This window comes from Arachis hypogaea, chromosome 18, assembly GCF_003086295.3.
Source record: "Arachis hypogaea cultivar Tifrunner chromosome 18, arahy.Tifrunner.gnm2.J5K5, whole genome shotgun sequence".
Lineage (NCBI taxonomy): Eukaryota > Viridiplantae > Streptophyta > Magnoliopsida > Fabales > Fabaceae > Arachis > Arachis hypogaea.
The window spans coordinates 132,100,418-132,118,407 of record NC_092053.1 but is presented as its reverse complement, the minus strand read 5'-3'; the positions used below and the strand labels follow the sequence as shown (position 1 = coordinate 132,118,407).

General features: G+C 34.2%; 2 protein-coding genes across 3 annotated transcripts; both read left to right on the top strand.

Annotated features, from left to right (window-relative positions):
- The first annotated feature begins 544 nt into the window (after positions 1-544).
- LOC112771227 (beta-galactosidase 10) lies at positions 545-7,699 on the top strand. Its single transcript, XM_025815903.3, has 19 exons — positions 545-857; positions 1,325-1,420; positions 1,721-1,833; positions 1,910-1,976; positions 2,091-2,183; positions 2,287-2,430; positions 2,701-2,789; positions 3,284-3,389; positions 3,484-3,571; positions 3,758-3,876; positions 4,161-4,325; positions 4,691-4,887; positions 5,291-5,400; positions 5,490-5,599; positions 5,835-5,942; positions 6,060-6,170; positions 6,272-6,486; positions 6,880-7,210; positions 7,316-7,699. The coding sequence occupies exons 1-19, from the start codon at positions 705-707 to the stop codon at positions 7,424-7,426; spliced, it is 2,526 nt and encodes an 841-aa protein (XP_025671688.1). The 5' UTR covers positions 545-704; the 3' UTR covers positions 7,427-7,699.
- A 1,448-nt stretch (positions 7,700-9,147) lies between these two features.
- LOC112772432 (uncharacterized) lies at positions 9,148-11,387 on the top strand. Of its 2 annotated transcripts, none has more exons than XM_025817376.3 (3): positions 9,148-9,305; positions 9,649-10,359; positions 11,100-11,387. In XM_025817376.3, the coding sequence occupies exons 2-3, from the start codon at positions 9,748-9,750 to the stop codon at positions 11,118-11,120; spliced, it is 633 nt and encodes a 210-aa protein (XP_025673161.1). In that variant the 5' UTR covers positions 9,148-9,305; positions 9,649-9,747; the 3' UTR covers positions 11,121-11,387. The 2 variants fall into 2 exon arrangements, with proteins under 2 accessions (XP_025673161.1, XP_025673160.1); XM_025817375.3 differs by having other exon boundaries at positions 11,011-11,387.
- The last annotated feature ends 6,603 nt before the right edge of the window (positions 11,388-17,990 follow it).

The following is a 17,990-nucleotide window of genomic DNA, read 5'->3' as shown; positions in this document are numbered from 1 at the left end:
ATGGGGGATTGGAAGTTTTGAACTTTTCTGGAGAGTTGGGGCTTTGAAACGGTGCTAAGTGGAGTAGTAGGAGAGAATAGAAGACATTCAATAAAGTAGGGTTAGGATTTTCAATAGGTGAAATTACTAAAAAGTCCATATATTAAAAATAAATTCAGGGTATTTAAATAAACTCAAGAATTCGGGAAATTATCGGGGACAGGGCGGGGATCCCCGTTCGGGTCCTCGTGCCTGTCTCGGGGGAGATTTTAGTTCCTATCTCCATCTCCACGGAAAAAATTTTCCGCCTTTGGATCCCATTCCAGACAGTCCTCGCAGGATCCCCGCGCTTCAGAAAATTTTGACACCCCTAGAGTGAATAATCATTAAAAAATCAATATAATTGTACTGCTGTGTCAATGCATCAAAATTAAAATTATCCACTCAAATTTGTATATTTTTTAGTTCACTAAGAAGTTTTATTTTGATTTTTGATTTTGGGTTAATTATTGTCAAACCAATTTGTATATTTTCTACTTCACTAAGAAGTTTTATTTTGATTTTTGATTTTGGGTTAATTATTGTCAAATCACCCTTAACAATTCAATTAACTAACAGTTTAACACCTTGATCAACTTGCTTCAGAACTCTCCTTCTTCTTCTATTAAAGAACACTCAGACTCTGCTCCAAATAATATCTTCTTCAACATCTCAAACAATAAAAAATGAAGCTTTGTTTCTTTCTCTGCCTGCTTTGTTCATTCGCATTTCTTGCTTTGGGTTCCAATGTCAGCTACGATGGTCGCTCCCTCATCATTGATGGCCAAAGGAAGCTTCTTCTCTCTGCTTCCATTCACTACCCCAGAAGTGTTCCCGCTGTCAGTAACTCACACATTCAACATTCTAACTCTAAAGTTTCCAACTTTGCTTTTTGATTCAACATTCTAGCTCTAAATTGGAGAGTGAAAACTTTTTATTTTTCAATAAGTTTAAAAAAAAAAAAAAATCCTTTTTTATAGTCAAAACCACATTCTTCAAGGAATAAGCTTTGTGGGTTTTTTCTTTTATTTATTTATTTATTTATTTATTTTTTGGGTTATTGAAAAGGGATCTTTGTTAGTTACTACTTTTGCTTATTTGCTGGAATTTGGAGGGAACTAATATGAATGCAGCTTTTTAGAGTGTCTTTCAATGTCAGTTTATTCACATTCAGTGTTTATTGATCTGTAGTTGAATTGAATTCTGTTTATTATTATATATGGCTCAGCATTTTTTTTTTCTTTTTTTGAACTTGTGATGAGTAATTTCAGTACTTTGTGTATGTGACATACTGTGATTGTGGCAGATGTGGCCAAGTCTTGTTCAAACAGCTAAGGAAGGAGGCATAGATGTCATAGAAACCTATGTTTTCTGGAACGGTCATGAGCTTTCTCCAGGAAATGTGAGTAAGATGATGAAGTAACTTAGATAGTTAGATGCATTATTACTTGTTAGCATGGTTATCAAACTCGGGAACTCGATGAGGTTAAGCAAACTTGAATCATAGAACTCGACTCGTAAATTTGACTGGTGATCGAAACAGTTAAACTGGTGTACCTGTAGAAGTTTGCAAGTTAGTTAACTTGAGAGTTTGATAACCTTGATTGTTAGCTGCAACATACTCTTAAGAGTCCTATAGCTTATACTGAGATTGAAGAAAATTTGAGACTTTCTTTTCTTCTCTCTTATGATGTAATGTTAGTATTACTTTGGAGGACGATTCGATCTAGTCAAGTTTGTGAAGATTGTCCAGCAGGCTGGAATGCACTTGATTCTTCGGATAGGCCCGTTTGTTGCAGCGGAATGGAATTACGGGTAAGTAACTACTATTTTTCACTATTATTTTGTAGCAATATGAAAAATGGAACTAAACAAAAGCTGTATTTTACAGTGGTGTACCGGTATGGTTGCATTATATTCCAGGCACGGTGTTCCGGACATACAATCAGCCTTTTATGGTATGTGAGAATGATCTTCAATTGTAACTCAAAATTCTGTATTCATTTATTTAATTGTAGAACAAAAAAAAATTGTGATCTCTTTAACATAGTTAGCTTTTTCTTGGGGTTTAGTCTCATATGCAGAACTTTACAACATACATAGTAAATCTTATGAAACAAGAGAAGCTTTTTGCGTCGCAAGGGGGTCCTATCATCTTGTCCCAGGCAAGTATAGCCATAAACACTTTGATTTGTTTTCAATGGTTTGTATTCTACTTTGTACATATATAATCCAATGACTCAATTTAGAATCTTCACAATATTGCAGATAGAAAATGAGTACGGATACTATGAAAATTTTTATAAGGAGGACGGTAAGAAGTATGCAATGTGGGCTGCAAAGATGGCTGTTGCTCAGAATACCGGTGTCCCGTGGATAATGTGCCAGCAATGGGATGCTCCAGATCCTGTGGTATGACTATAAATTTGTAAAATCAACCTGGATTCATGTTGCTTGTTGCAAGAAGATATTCAAAGTTACTAATCATAAATAATAAACGCGACACTATATAATATATGTTATCTTGAATCAATATGTTGCAGCCTATGCAATTCAGCTTTCTTGTACTGCACAATTCTTAGATTTTGTTATTTATATGAATATAAGTTTTCTTTTCTTTTGTATTTCTATAGTGCTAGTCACATTTAAGTGATACACTGACTGTTCACAATTCTTTTGCAGATAGATACCTGTAACTCATTCTATTGTGACCAATTTAAACCTACTTCTCCAAATAGGCCAAAAATTTGGACCGAGAACTGGCCTGGATGGTATGCTGGATCCATTATTAACTTGCTCCTTGTAGTCCATTATTCATATTTTTGCATAAAAATTGTACATTTTACCATGCCATAGTGACATGTATTTATCATGAGTAATTTATTTATTGAGTAAATTCAGATGTATCAAATTTTTTATTTTTGACAATTATGTATCAAATCAAAGTGAAAATTAGTGCAGCTACTAAAATAGATATGTATGCCAAAATTTTCAGTTAATTATTATATAAATAATACTTCATGGATTTTAAGTTATCATCTTCTGCTAAAGATGAGACGATTCATGGTCATTTTCAATTTTTAATTATGTTGCCTGTAGAATTTATTTAGAACAAAACTGTGAGGATATTTTTCTTCTAGCCTTATTTTATCTTGAGTTAGAAGAGTTAAAGTTGTGCATACATTTATAACTTTCTTTTGATCTTGCAAAAGGGGAAAGTATTTCATGTTTAATGATCTGTGTTGTGGTCTTCTACTAATTTAAGGTTCAAAACTTTTGGTGGAAGAAATCCTCACCGGCCAGCTGAAGATGTGGCATATGCAGTTGCTCGTTTCTTCCAGAAAGGTGGAAGTGTGCAAAACTACTACATGGTATTACCATTAAAATATCTTGCATCTAAATGCTATGCCATATACTTTATTTTTCTCTAATATTGGTTTTATTTATCTCAATCATGTTTACTAGTATCATGGAGGAACAAATTTCGGGCGTACAGCCGGTGGTCCATTCATTACTACAAGTTATGACTACGATGCCCCGATAGATGAGTATGGTAAGTCATCAAAAATTTGAAGTTTGTGTAAGGTTGTTTGGATAAGCTTCTCAAAAAAAAAAAAAAAAAAACAAAATTTAGAATTCTCCAAATAAACAGTGTATGCTTAAGTCTCCTTCTTGTGTTAGATGTCCTACCAATCAATGCTAAAGTTGTTAATTTCGTAAGCTTATCATATTTTTGCAGGGTTACCTAGATTCCCGAAATGGGGACATCTTAAGGAGCTTCACAGAGCTATCAAGTTATGTGAGCCTGTATTGCTTAATGGCAAATCAGTTAATATCACCCTTGGTCCTTCTGTGGAGGTACTTCCCTTCTTTTAAGCATTTACACTTAGTTATGTTTTCGAGTAGATGATCAATAATGAAGGCGAAAAGAAAGGAGAACTATAGAGGATCTTTTACCATGGCCATTATTTTCTGTCTTCATTTGCTTATTCAAATTATTTAATCATAATCTGAGGTTGCATTTCTTTGTTTATTTGTTTTTGCTCTCACATTCCTTCTTCCATGTTGTATTTGATTTTGATGGTACTTAATAGTGTACTCGTATGGAATTATAAGCCATTATGTGGTTACCACTGTACTAGGCCGATGTCTATACCGATGAATCAGGAGCATGTGCTGCCTTTATTGCAAACATTGACGACAAAAATGATAGGACGGTGGAGTTTCGCAATATGTCATATCACCTGCCGGCGTGGTCGGTTAGCATCCTTCCTGATTGCAAGAATGTAGTCTTTAACACGGCAAAGGTATGTTATTTCTGTTCCTTCATCCCACCGACTTCATTCCTTGATGAAGTAGCCTTGTTTTGTCTATGTGTTCACAAACTTCTACATAAAGAACTCGGTTCAGAGTTGATGCATTGCTCATAGTTTCGGTGATGTTTTCAGACGTGTCCTTAAAAGTAGAACATTTTGCAAGTTCAGCAATGATAATAGAATTCTGCATACATTGAGACACATTATATCAATCTTATGATTATCTTTCCTTAAAACCTTGGTGTATATGTATGCCAATATGACTGAAATAGAATAATGTAAAAGATTTTAATGTATTGATCTTATTATGTATTTCCTTTTCTATTCTGCACACTTAGCCATGAAATCTTCAACAGGTTTCTACTCAGACACACGTAGTTTCGATGATTGATGAGAATTTGCAGCAATCAGATAAAGGTGCAGTGACTTTCAAATGGGATGTATTGAAGGAGAATGCAGGAATCTGGGGGGAGGCAGACTTCGTTAAAACCGGTTTTGTTGACCTTATAAATACCACCAAAGATACCACTGATTATCTGTGGCACACAACAAGGTACTGATAGGAGTAAGGGTACTGAGTTGTTTTCGGAACACCTAGGAATTTCTACCAAAATATGTTGGAATCATGGAAGTCAATAACTTATTATTAAATGTTTTATAAGATCTGCTTTTGCTTCTTCTTCTGGTAATGTTGGAGAGTTTCGGTTTCAATACATGTTAATAAAATTGATGAATATCACTACCAAGACATTATATTTTATGAATCCAATTTGGTTCTCTTTTAAAGCATAGGTGGGTTTGCATGTTCATCATATTGTCTATAGTTCGCATGCTGCTTCTTTTCACACACTCATCTATATATAATGTAAAATGCTCAGACATGTATGAATGAGTTGAAATGTACTAGTAAAGTAAGTTGCCTTGTCGATTACGGCTAACTTTTGTGTTTATGGCAGTATATATGTTGGTGAAAATGAAGAGTTCCTAAAGAATGGAAGCAAACCAGTTCTTCTAATAAATTCCACTGGTCATGCTCTCCATGCATTTGTGAATCAGGAGTACCAAGGTTACTCTCTGATAAATCTAATAAGTTTGAAGGTATTTGGAATTAAATTTAAATGGAATCTCAGAGTTTAAACCATTTTCTTGTTTCAGGTACCGGAACTGGAAATGGTACACATTCGCCATTCTTTTTCAAGAATCCTATTCCTCTGAGGCCAGGGAAGAATGAGATTGCTTTATTATGCTTGACCGTTGGCTTACCGGTGAGTTGCTTGCTCCTTATGAGATTCCTTAACTACCCTGATGCTTGGAATTCAGTGGCAAAAAATGTTAATAGAAATTTGAAAAGCTCTGTTGAATTTACTCTTCATTAGTTTAAAGTTTTAAATTATAAGTACTAACAGTTAACTACCTTTGAGACAATAGTTATTGTAGAATGATTTGTTGTCATTCCCACTAATTGACTTGAGTTCTTGCCATGATTTTCTGATGTTTTAGACTGCTGGACCATTTTACGACTTCGTCGGAGCAGGACTGATAAGTGTAAAGATTAAGGGATTCAACAATGGGACAGTAGACTTGTCTTCTAGTGCCTGGAGTTACAAGGTATTTTTGCTCTTACATTATCCGATTTTCAATCATTTGTAGAAACATGAGTATGGTATCAAAAATGAAAATTTCTATTACCCTTTTGTCCTACATCTATATTTCTTGCTTTGCCAGATCGGAGTACAAGGAGAACAACTGAAGTTATACCAGGGAGATGGGTCGAGTAGTTTGAAGTGGACAACCACATCCAAACCACCTAAAGGGCAGGCATTAACATGGTACAAGGTAGCCAAGTTTCTTTATTTTTGGCATTAACTATGGAAACTGTCATTTTTTTATTTAATGTTGTGTTTTTCAGTTAGTATTCTAATCACTTGGTCATGCAGGCCGTCGTGGATGCTCCGTCCGGGGATGAACCAATTGGATTGGATATGTTGCATATGGGAAAGGGTCTAGCTTGGTTAAATGGAGAAGAAATTGGAAGATATTGGGCTCGGAATAGCGAGTTCGAGGAAAAAGACTGTGTACAAGAATGTGACTACAGAGGCAAATTCCTCCCTGACAAATGTGACACTGATTGTGGAAAGCCTACACAGAAATGGTAACACTATATGCATTAGTAAGGTTCACAAATCCAAGGGTACGTTACACCAACTTTCGCTGTGGTTAACAATATTACATATGACACCCCTCGATTAGTACAAACATGATAAGAACATGTAAACACGACAAATCGAGGGATGTCATGTGTAATATTATCCCCTATCTCGGTAGAGGTTGATGTAATTTACCCCAAATTTAAATGCACTATGTTTTTTTTCCCCTTTGATTTCATAACTAAAAGTGGATGGAAGAGTTCTGTGGAAACCTTCACAAGTATGAGATATATTCCAAGAAAATACTAACATAAGTTGTGAAGAAAAGAAACTAGAAACTAGAAAGCATTCATGATTCACCATAACTATAAAAACTATGTATGTATCATTCTCTTTAGGTATCATGTTCCAAGGTCTTGGTTCAAGCCATCCGGGAACACTCTTGTTATTTTCGAGGAGAAAGGCGGAGATCCAACAAAGATTAAGTTCCTTAGGCGTAAAGTAACCGGAGCATGTGCCGATGTTGCCGAGGATTACCCTTCTATTGGACTTGATTCTCAGGGTGAAGATAAAATCAACAAGAACACTCCTTTTGCCCGTTTAACATGCCCCGGAAACACAATTATATCCTCAGTGAAATTTGCTAGCTTTGGAACCCCTACTGGAAAATGTGGATCTTACCTTTTGGGAAGTTGCCATGATCCCAATAGTAGCACAGTTGTTGAAAAGGTATGCATTTTTCGCAACTTATTTCGCATCGCATTTGATATATTCTTAAAAGATTTTGTGATTGATTCATTACAATGTTGATCCTTATATGATTCACTGCTGCAGGCATGTCTAAACAAAAACGATTGCGTCGTAAAATTAGCCGAAGAGAATTTCAAGAACAATCTGTGTCCTGGTTCATCAAGGAAACTTGCAGTGGAAGCTATTTGCAGCTGATCAATTCCAAGACAAGAAGAGTTGATTGGAATTTGGAACACTGCATTTTTACACAATTTATTTATTTTTACCAGCTTAGCTGCACAAAGAAGCAGAAGCAATTTTTCTTGTATTAATATTATATATAAACATATGGCAGGGATTAAGGGATATATCCATTATTGTATTTTCTTAGCATCCATGAGGGTCTGAAACTGCACATTTTGATTAACCAGTAATGTGAGAGGAGTTCAGTCCTTTAGGGTGTGCTTATATGTTAGTGTTATTTTGCAATTGAATTGATTTGTAGAACATGATAGTGTGGGAGTGAGAGTGTGAGACCAAGTAGAAGCTTAAATCTTAAAATGTGGTTGCATTATCTATTCATATGATGATGATGTTGATGCAAATCGTTTTCATAGGATTTAGAATTCTCCCATTAAGATCAAACAATGTAAATATACAGAGAACTAAGTTTTAACCTTTAGTTAGTTGATATTAGTAATTTTTAGAATTTAGATTTATAATTTTGAATTTAAAGTTAAAAGTTTATGATTTAGAGTTTAAAATTTAAGATGATCAAAGTAATAAAAAAAATTAATTACCTAACATTACTCAGGTTAGTTTGATTAAATTGCCTATTTGGAGAATTCTTTACATAATTTTGTTGAACATTTTGAATACTATACCATTTTTATGTGAAAAAAAAACACAAGAAATCATTAAATAATATAAAAAATAATAATTAATAACTATTAGAGTCTAATATAAGTGGTAATTGCTTGGGTCACTTAAGTAGTACTAACAATATTAATTCTATTTGTGGATATTGAATTTGACTCAATCCATTCGGATAGGATTGACAATTTAACTTATTACGAATCAGATTGAAAATAAAACGGATTGAGTTACGAGTAGGATTTGGGGCAAATTTAGTCCTAACTCCACTTGACCTATTCGCATTTGTGATCAATTATAATATGTAATTTAAAAATTATTATACATATACATTAAAATTGATGAAGATCAAATTTATATATTTTTTTTATAATTTTAACATAAATTTTATTATGATTTTTTTATTTTTAATTTTAATATAGACTTAATTTTATATTTTTTTATTAATATGTTTATAAAATATAAAATAATTAAATATTATATTTGATTGAAAAAATTAATTTGTTGTGAATAAAATCGGACAAGATCGAGTATGAAATTTTAAAATGTAGATAGAGTTATAGAGTTAAAAAATTTTCAACTCACATATAGAATAAAATTAAATTTAAAAAAATTTAAATTCATAAATAAAATTAAGACAGAGTTTAAATCTTACTCATTTCTAATCTTACGTTTAAGCGTCATGTCCCAAATTTGATTGATTGTTGACTCTAGAACGATAGATACTTAAAAATTTATTCGTATATTTGATCTTTTTTTAAGTGACGTACATGTTTAGAAGAATATACATATAAAGAGAATTGAAATAATTGAATCCATCCATTTTTTTTTTTCATTTATAAGATTAGAATCTAATATCAATTTATTATAACTGAAAAAGTGAAAATCTTAAATAACTTACCAATTCAATTATTTTAATTTCACATTATATATTTTAAAATTATAACATTAAAAAGAAAATGGATTAAGTAGCTAGAAGCATCCAAAATGCACACACTTGATCATTAGGCAAGTGTCATGCATGCAACATTACACGTTACAACGTTGCCTTATGTCTCTTATTATTCTAAGGACCGTACACCACTCTTCTCTCCCTATCAACACTCACCATTACTAACGGCATTGCTTCATTCTTGAATCATCTTCTTTTCTTTCTCTTCTCTTCTGAGTTCTGACGATTTAATTTTCTGTTTCCAGTTTTGATTCTCTATTGGCCTATTCGGTATGTTTTATTTTTATATATATTGTTATTGCACTTAGCTATATATATATTTACCTGCATTTAATTGATTTATATTTATATTTTATAGTCTTAATTAATTACATGTGATGATTGATGATGATGAAGCCAGAAATATCAAAATTGAATTGTTAGTTCTGTCAAATAACATGCATTATTGTAATTATATCTTTAATTTATGTAATGTCACAATCAGAAACACAATTTTTGTAGTCTGATTATAAGTTAAGTCAGATTTTAATGATAACAAAAATTCTAACTGTATATATCACTGGCATCCTTCTACCTGTTCGTGAAAATGCCTCTTTTTAATTTTTTTTCCCAGATTTTTTTGTCAAGGAACATAGGAAGGAACTAACCAACCTCGTAAAACCAAATCAAATCAACATCTGTGACGACATAATCAAGCAAAAAAGAAAAAAAAATGTCAGGTGTGTCTCTAGCTACCGCTCCTACAGTAGTGTCAGAACAAAAAGTGGCTACAACAGAAGGAACAAGCACAAACCAGAAAACTCCTGCAAAACCTTCTGGGGGCATAATGGGGTCACTGAGAATGATAGAACTTCAGCTTGTTGCATTCATATTAGTTTTCTCAGCAAGTGGACTTGTTCCAATTCTTGATCTTATCTTCCCTGCATTTGCAACTCTATACATATTAGCACTCTCACAATTTGCATTCCCATCACATGAATCTTCATCATCACCATCATTTCAGCAAGAGATCTTTAAGGGTAGCAAGTTGTTTAGGATGTATGTGATTGTTGGAACAGCAGTGGGTTTGTTCTTGCCATTGGCTTATGTTCTTGGTGGATTTGCAAGAGGGGATGAGCATGCTGTGAGGTCAGCAACACCACATTTGTTCTTGTTGTCATGTCAGATTCTCACTGAGAATGTTATTAGTGGATTGTCTTTGTTTTCACCTCCGGTGAGGGCGCTGGTGCCCATGATTTACACTGTCAGGAGGATCTTTGTTGATGTTGATTGGATTCATGATGTTTGGCTTAACAAGACTTTGTCTGCAACTGCAAGCCTTCAGGTAATTTCATTTGCTCCATAGTTTCTTTGATAGATAGGACTTTTAGGATCCAACGATTGAAACAATGTTTAACTCTTTTTTTGTCATACAACATTAATATATAAGGTGTCATGTTGGCTAGAATACTTAGTGTCATATTTTTTATACCTCGATATAAGGTGTATATCACTCTAAAGTTCAAGGGAAACTGGTGTATATTTTTATAAAACAAAAGGGTATCATGCGTGATATCTTAATTTTAACAGAAACGAGCTGACGTATAAACAGTCTCACGGTAAACATGATACGCGATAAGGCTCAACGGCGTCATTTGATTCATGTAGCCGATCCTGCCTAGTAGGATAAGGCTTTGTTGTTGTTGTTGTTATAATGGAAATGAACCGTTAGCTTGTTGATCATTGATTTTCGATATCCTAGTTGTGCTGATCCATTTATTGCATCCACAAAAAAAACACACTAGATTCTAGTTGATTATTTCAGAATTTTGACAAAAATGCACATAAATAGATCTGATACTGTACCGACTCGGTCTACATTCTATCTAATGATCAAGATTAACTCTCACTTCATATGTACAAGTAGCATTTTCCATTTTTGATATGTTAGCAAATATATGTGGAAATGAATTTGAAGAACTGTTGAATAATGCAGGACATAGTATGGTATTGGTTTGGGAAGGGTCTTGCAGTGGCAAACTTGGGATATTTCTCCATGAATCTGTTTTTTTTCTTGATACCAAGGTTCCTTCCCAGAGCTTTTGAGAAGTATTTGCAACAGAAGGGAGAGATGTATGCCAAGTCAGCAGAGGAAAAGAGGTCTTCACCAATCAACAAACCCCAATCTTCAGAGAAGAAGACAGAATAAACATAACTCAGTTCTGAAACAGATATAGCATTTTTTGCCCCTCTTTCCCTTTAATTACAATGATAATGGATGTACCAAGACCTAAAGTAACTTGACTATTTATGATATTGGTTTTGGTCCTTATGGACGAATTTATATATATCATAGAGGATCACTAATCTAAATGTTGGATTTACTTTATTCTTTCCCTTTCCATTAACTCTATTGTTGGAGGAACACTCTGAATATATCATAAAGTGTGTGTTTGTTTGATACTTTTACTTAAAAGTTGAAAATGAATTTTGAGACAACTGAAATGATGTAATTGCAAAACCAATTAAATATGATGAGATGATTTAGAATTTTACTCTTGTCTTCTATATGTGATGCTTGTAATGGTATTTTAATCTTATTTTATCCTGAACTCATATATATAGGGAGTTTTTTATATGTGTTGGAGTCTCTAGAGAGTTTACAGTAAGGTTTGCCTTTTTAACAGGATCCTGCTTAAAATAAATGTTCAGACTTGAATATAAAGAATGATATTTATTTCAAAAAATGAAATCCAAAACCAAGATCAAAGTTTCAAAATCCTAATGAATTTTATTCCATCAAATATCTAACCCTAAATTCTACATATTCATTTGAACAGTTGATTTTATCATAATTCAAAAGCAATAAAAAAGCGTGTAAAACTAAGAGTAAATAGTTATTTTTGACCATAAAAGATTGAGGTACTCACAATATTGACCATGAATGATTTAAATAAATTTTGTAATCATTGTAATTATGAAAAATTTACTTCTTTGACATTTTTAATCAAAGTCAATCCGTTAGTTTGGTTTTCCTTTGGTTTTCCACTGGTAAGTAACTTTTAACTTGATTTAGTGCTTGTTTGTGGTCATTATTTGGATAAAAAAGATCTTTTAAAAGATTTTTTTTAATTTTTTATTGTGTTTGACAAATTTCTAATAGTAAAAGTAAAAGCACTAGAAAAATTAAAAAAACATCTTTTTTGAGAAGCTGTAATTTACATTTGTTTTTAAAAGATCTTTTTCTCTTAAAAAAAAGATGTTTTTCATGTAATAAATAAACAAAAAAATACTTTTATATTGTTATACTCAAACATAATTGATAGATAAAAAGATCTTTTTGCATGAGATACCAAACATAAAATTACTTTTACTTTTCCATAAGATCTTTTAAAAAAAGATAACTCGAAAAAAGATCTTTTCTTAGAAGCTCATCTAAACAAGCTCTTAATGCATCTCCTAATGTGGTATTATCTCTTGATTTTACCATAATGACCTTATGTGTTTCTTCTTAAGTGTGTATTTTCTTCGAAAATTTGAAACCCTAGACATCAAAGTCTGATGAAACTATTTCGAAGGAGCTAGTTGGAGGAATATCTAGGCCCCAAATTACAAATCCGACTACATCTAATGCAAGTTGCAGCAATTCTGAAAGTAGTATTGCTAAAAATCTAGGTGGAAGATATTAATGTGGGATGAAAGTAGTATTGCTAGAGTCTAGTACCCTGATAAATTTTGGAAAAAGTTTCATCCATTGTCTAAGGTGGGCGGTAAATAAACTCTGACTCTAAAAGTTTTGTTAGAAATAGAGATTTTTTTTTTTATATTTTTGTGCACATGTTCGTTGCTTCTTGTTCGTATATTAAAGGGATAAAACTGTAAATATTTTATTTGGGTGGATGAAATTGAAAATGAGTAGAAAGCTTTGGCTAGATTTATGATCGGACAAACAATAAACCTGATTTTTTTTACACTATGACCATAACCGAGCTGCCTAAAGAATCTAACATGAACGTGGTTATGAAGATAAAAAAGATTAAAGGAAAAATTAGAGAAATTAGAGTATGAATTTTGTCAATTGGTATAGGACTTCTATTGTGTTTCCTTATAATTATGTTCCTAGCATTTAAACTGTAAAATTGAAGTTTAATTTGGTTCCAGGTTAAGATGAATTGCAATGAAAGTAAAATCTCACGTTCGAAAGATTTGTGTATGTTTGATTTTTTTTTTTGACAAAAGTAACCAGACAAATTTACATGTATTGACAAATCCAACATTGATAAAAATAGAAAATTTGATAAAAATAACCTTCAAAAATTTGAAATTCAACATAGCTACTTATATTTCGAAAAACAAATACTGATCCAACATTGATATGCAATAAGTATTAATTGTGACAATTGCAGAAGAAGAAAATTCTTGAATCGAATCAACATAGGACAAAGCCAAAAATTGTAATCATAATATAGTAGACATATAAGTTCATGCTAATTCATTATAGCTGTTTCATGAACATAAGTAACAAAGTAAACCTAGCTATTACCAATATGATTAGTCTATATAACAATACCAAAATACTATAACTAAGTTCTAAAAAAGAGTGTAGTGCACATGATTTATATAACAAGCCATATATAACAGTATTTAACACTACAACAAACATTCATTAATCCAAATCATCTTAGGTCCTAATTAGGTGTGAAATTACTACTGCCATTAGAGAGTCTATTTGTTGGTATTTCAAGTCTTGAAGTTGGTATAAATTGCATGAATCTTGTAGGTTGTAGCAATTCCAGTGCTAGCACTGTGCATGGTCTCTTGGCTAACAATAGGCCTACTTGAGGGGTAAAGGTGGCAAACGGGTTTAAACTCGTTGGGCCGGCCCGCGTAACTCGCCAAAAAAGGTGGGTCGGACTGAAAAATTGGGACCGCCAAATAACAAAAGCCCGCATAACCCGCACCGCTTAAATTGCGGGCTTTGGCGGGGCGGGGCGGGGCAGGCTCCTCCCGCCGGGCTTAATATTTTTTTGATAAGGAGTATTTTTACAATTTTTTTGCCAAAACCTAACTTCCCCCAACCCAACTTACAAGAGAATGAAGATGAAAATTGAGTGTTTTGTATTATGTTTATTTTGTTTTAGAGACAATATTTATAATTATGTTTTAGATTATGTTTATTTTGTTTTGGGAACAATATTTATAATTATGTTTTGGATGAAAACTTGGTTTATAATTATGTTTATTAGATATTTATAATTACAAAGACTTTAATATTTGTGAATATAAAAATTATAATTTTTTTATACCTTTAAAAATTATAATAGTTAAAAGTAAAAAACAGAAGCGATCTTTTTTATACCTTTATATATATTATTTAATAATAATAAAAAAATAGGATATTTGGTGCTTAGTCCGCCGGCCCGCAGTTAGGCGGACGGGGTGGGATTTTGGGACCGCCTCAATAGGCGGGACGGGGCGGGTTGGGCTTCCCCACTTGCCACCCCTATTGAGGGGTTACTCATTGAAGGAGGCCTGGCGTTATTGAATAGAGTTGAAGGATGCCTTTTTGTATTCTTTTTTTTGGTCGGCCTCTTGCTAGAGGAGGGCCTATTCTGCAGTGAAAATCTGATTGGTGGTGGTTTTATAGGTGCCAGTTGAATTAGAGGTTGGTGATTTTGAAGAGGAAACAGTGGAGCCGAATTTGGTATCACCTGGTTAGAGAGAAAATAATTGCAAAAACTTATTAAAACTACGAGGTATTGTTTAAAGATAAAATAAATAACATGAAGTAAAACATATCTAAATCAAATGGAATAGTTAAAGTCACCATAGATGGCATTTAACAGGTGCTGCCGATCCTGTTTCTTTGGCTGCAGCTATGCCATCTTTTTTTTTTTTTTTGCTGCAGCCACGTCATCACACAAATTGACATTTTTTGTTATAAATGTTAAACGGAGTAAATCTTTCATGGTTACTGTTCCGTCCGGATTACACAGGCCAATCTATAGGCGATCCGAGCTTTAAACAATTTCAGATACGTGGTGCCGCTATTCGTCGGGGCGAGGTATAGGTCGGCTGGTTGCCAAACTCCGCGGGTGGAACACCTGCAAAATAATCTCCGATGCTCAAGTCAGAAGAAGTATTTCAAATGAATCGAAGATAAAGTCAAAGAGAAAGGAAGAACTGGTACTGTATAGTGCTTATCTCTTCTGTCAATCCGATGTTGTTTAAATAGATAAGGAAGCCGTTGTGCCAAATATTCAAATAACCAATATCTCGGACTTTTCCGCAGTTCTTGTTGTGGTTGGTGTTTAGAATCTTCCTTTCGTATTCCACTTGATTGTTGCTAGCTTCGAAAGAGAATCTTACGAACTGTTATACTATTGTGTCATCATATTCAAGTATGATTCCTGCTCCGCTTCCTTCATTGTTAGATGCTCCGTCAACATACATTCTCCTTGTGCTCGGTTCAATGATGTTATGTGGGCTAGTGAGCTCAGCGATAGAGTAGGCTAAGATTTGTGACTTTAGAGCTGGCGTGGGTTGATACTGGATATCAAATTCGGATAATTCGATAGACCATTTGATCAAGCTTCCTGGCACTTCTGGTTTTGCTAATATCTGCCGCAGGGGTTGATCTGTCCGTACTATAATGGTGTGGCTTTGGAAGTAATGTCTGAGCCTTCTAGCCGTGGTTACCAGGCCAGAGCTAATTGTTCTACTTTTGGGTATCTTTGCTCGGTTGGCTGCAAGACCTTCCTGACGAAGTATACTGGTTTTTGTGTTCTTCCTGTTTCAATTACAAGAGCCAAACTTATAGCATGATTAGATACAGATAAATACAAATATAATGGTTTACTAGCCTCCGGGCTCTGTAGTATCTGGAGAGACGCCAGCATAGTTTTCAACTTCGTGAAAGCTTCTTCATAGGCATTTGTCCAAGTGAACTGTTTGTGTTTCGATATTGCTTGGAAAAAATAATAAGATCTGTCTGCTATTGCTGGCAGGAACCGTGACAGAGCTACTGTTGAGTTAAGAAATTAATTAATAAAAATGATGATGACAAACATTTGATTAGTGGGCTAATCACCCAATTAGTTTTGATTATTTTTTATAAGTGATGCAGGCTAAAAACAAGTGTTGCAGCAGCCCAACATCAAACAAAAGATATATGCTAATGGGCTGAATGGTAAGTGAAAATAAAGACAAGCCCAAGTCATTCATCTCAAGCAAAAAGTCTTCCAAGAAGCAAGACAAGGCACCAACGGGCTGAACTTGAGAAGAACCCGATCCAAGCCCGAATTGTTTTTCAATTCCCTCCATCTTGCCTTACCAGAAGCAACGTTCCTCTCCTCTCTAATCAAGTCAAATCAAAGCTTCAGAAAAGTAAGAAAGAGAAAGAGAGAGAGAGCTTCTTCACCAAGCTAGTCACCAAAGAAGCAAGAGAGAGAAGGATTAAGCTTGAAACACAGAAATCTAATTAGAAAATCCAAACCAAATCAAGCTTAAGTTATAGGTAAATCATTTCCTCATACATGCAACTCGGTTCCATCTCTTCTTCCCAACTCTCTGCTCTATCCGAAATGGGATACAAGGGAAAGAGGATTTCTGTTCTTTTCTGCTGTGTATCTACGATCTTAAACAAGACTTGGGGACCAAGTTGGTTTTCAAGGGCTCAGATCAAGTTGACCATTGGAAGATCTCTATGGTTGCTATATTATGGCTTTCGGTCAAGATAAAGGAGTCAGAAGCAAAGTTTCTACTCTAAGGTTTAATGTGAAAAAGTGAATCTGTGGGTTGGTGAAGCTCAAGGCTCAAGGTGTTGACCTTGGAAGAAGAACCCAGCAACATGCAAAGAGATAAAAAGAGGCTTGCTGTTCATTCAGAGACCAAGGAGAGAAAACCAGAGTGTGAGAACATTGTTCTGTAAAGAAGTTCCTCTACTTGGATAATGCTTTCTTTCAAAGAAGCATTCGGCCAATACTGAAGAACTCAAGCTGAGGTTTGCGAATCTGGTTTTGCACATAGCAAAGAGGCTGCTGATGAAGTCAATCTCCTTCATGTTTTACAGATTGTAATGTACTTTTCTATGTTTATCTTTCTGTAATTTCTTGTGAGAAAATGCATTGTGAAAAAGCTCAAGTAAAAGCCATGAGTGGAAAAAGGCTAAGTGATACACTTGAGAGAAAAGCCTAGAGTTATTTTCAGATTTCTTTAGGTGTGTTTATGTCTTGTATCTTGTACCTGTGAGGTATTCCTTTCTTAGTTGGGTTAGCACTAAGAGTGAATAGTTAGGTATTAGCATAGCCAATGTCAAGTTAGGTTAGAACTTGAGTGTGAAAGGATTGGGTCAATCCTGTGAAATTGGTGTATGTAATACTGTTAACTATAGTGAAATTCTTCCATAGTTGTGGAGGAGACTGGATGTAGGTTGCATAGCACAAGGCAACCGAACCAGGATACATGTTGGTGTTAGCTTTTCTCTTCTCTGCTGAGTTTTGTTTTCTGATATTCATGAGACAAAAATAAATTGTCTCATAAATTTCCGCTGCTGAGTTCAAACAGAACCTGAATTGAAAGTTTGTTTAAAAAGGGTAATAACAGCAACTAAAAGGAAGACATAGATTCAACCCCCCTTCTCTAAGCCTACTACAACCTTCAGCTGCTATTCTCCCTGTCAGCTTTTGTACTTCCTTCACAGTCCTTGGCGAGGTCATGTTAAGGATTGCGTCACACTTCTCAGGATTTGCTTCGACCCCTGGAGGTCAACATGAAGCCCAGAAATTTGCTACCTTGTATACCGAAAGTACATTTTTCAGGGTTTAGCCTCATGTTATATGCTCGGATCTGACCAAAGACCTCGGCCAAGTCTTCGCAATGTGAGTTCCCTTGTGGGGTTTTGGCCACCAAGTCGTCGACATAGACTTCAATGTTTCACCCGATTTGCTTTTTGAACATTTTATCCATTAGTCGCTG

What these genes read in the sequence shown, in the direction of transcription:
- LOC112771227 (XM_025815903.3), top strand. Translation starts at nt 705, where the DNA reads ATGAAGCTTTGTTTCTTTCTCTGCCTGCTTTGTTCATTCGCATTTCTT. An exon ending in TAGTCTTTAACACGGCAAAG is followed by an intron (nt 4,326 to 4,690) that starts GTATGTTATTTC and finishes AATCTTCAACAG; the next exon opens with GTTTCTACTCAGACACACGT. An exon ending in GCTTGACCGTTGGCTTACCG is followed by an intron (nt 5,600 to 5,834) that starts GTGAGTTGCTTG and finishes CTGATGTTTTAG; the next exon opens with ACTGCTGGACCATTTTACGA.
- LOC112772432 (XM_025817375.3), top strand. Translation starts at nt 9,748, where the DNA reads ATGTCAGGTGTGTCTCTAGCTACCGCTCCTACAGTAGTGTCAGAACAA. An exon ending in CTGCAACTGCAAGCCTTCAG is followed by an intron (nt 10,360 to 11,010) that starts GTAATTTCATTT and finishes TGAATAATGCAG; the next exon opens with GACATAGTATGGTATTGGTT.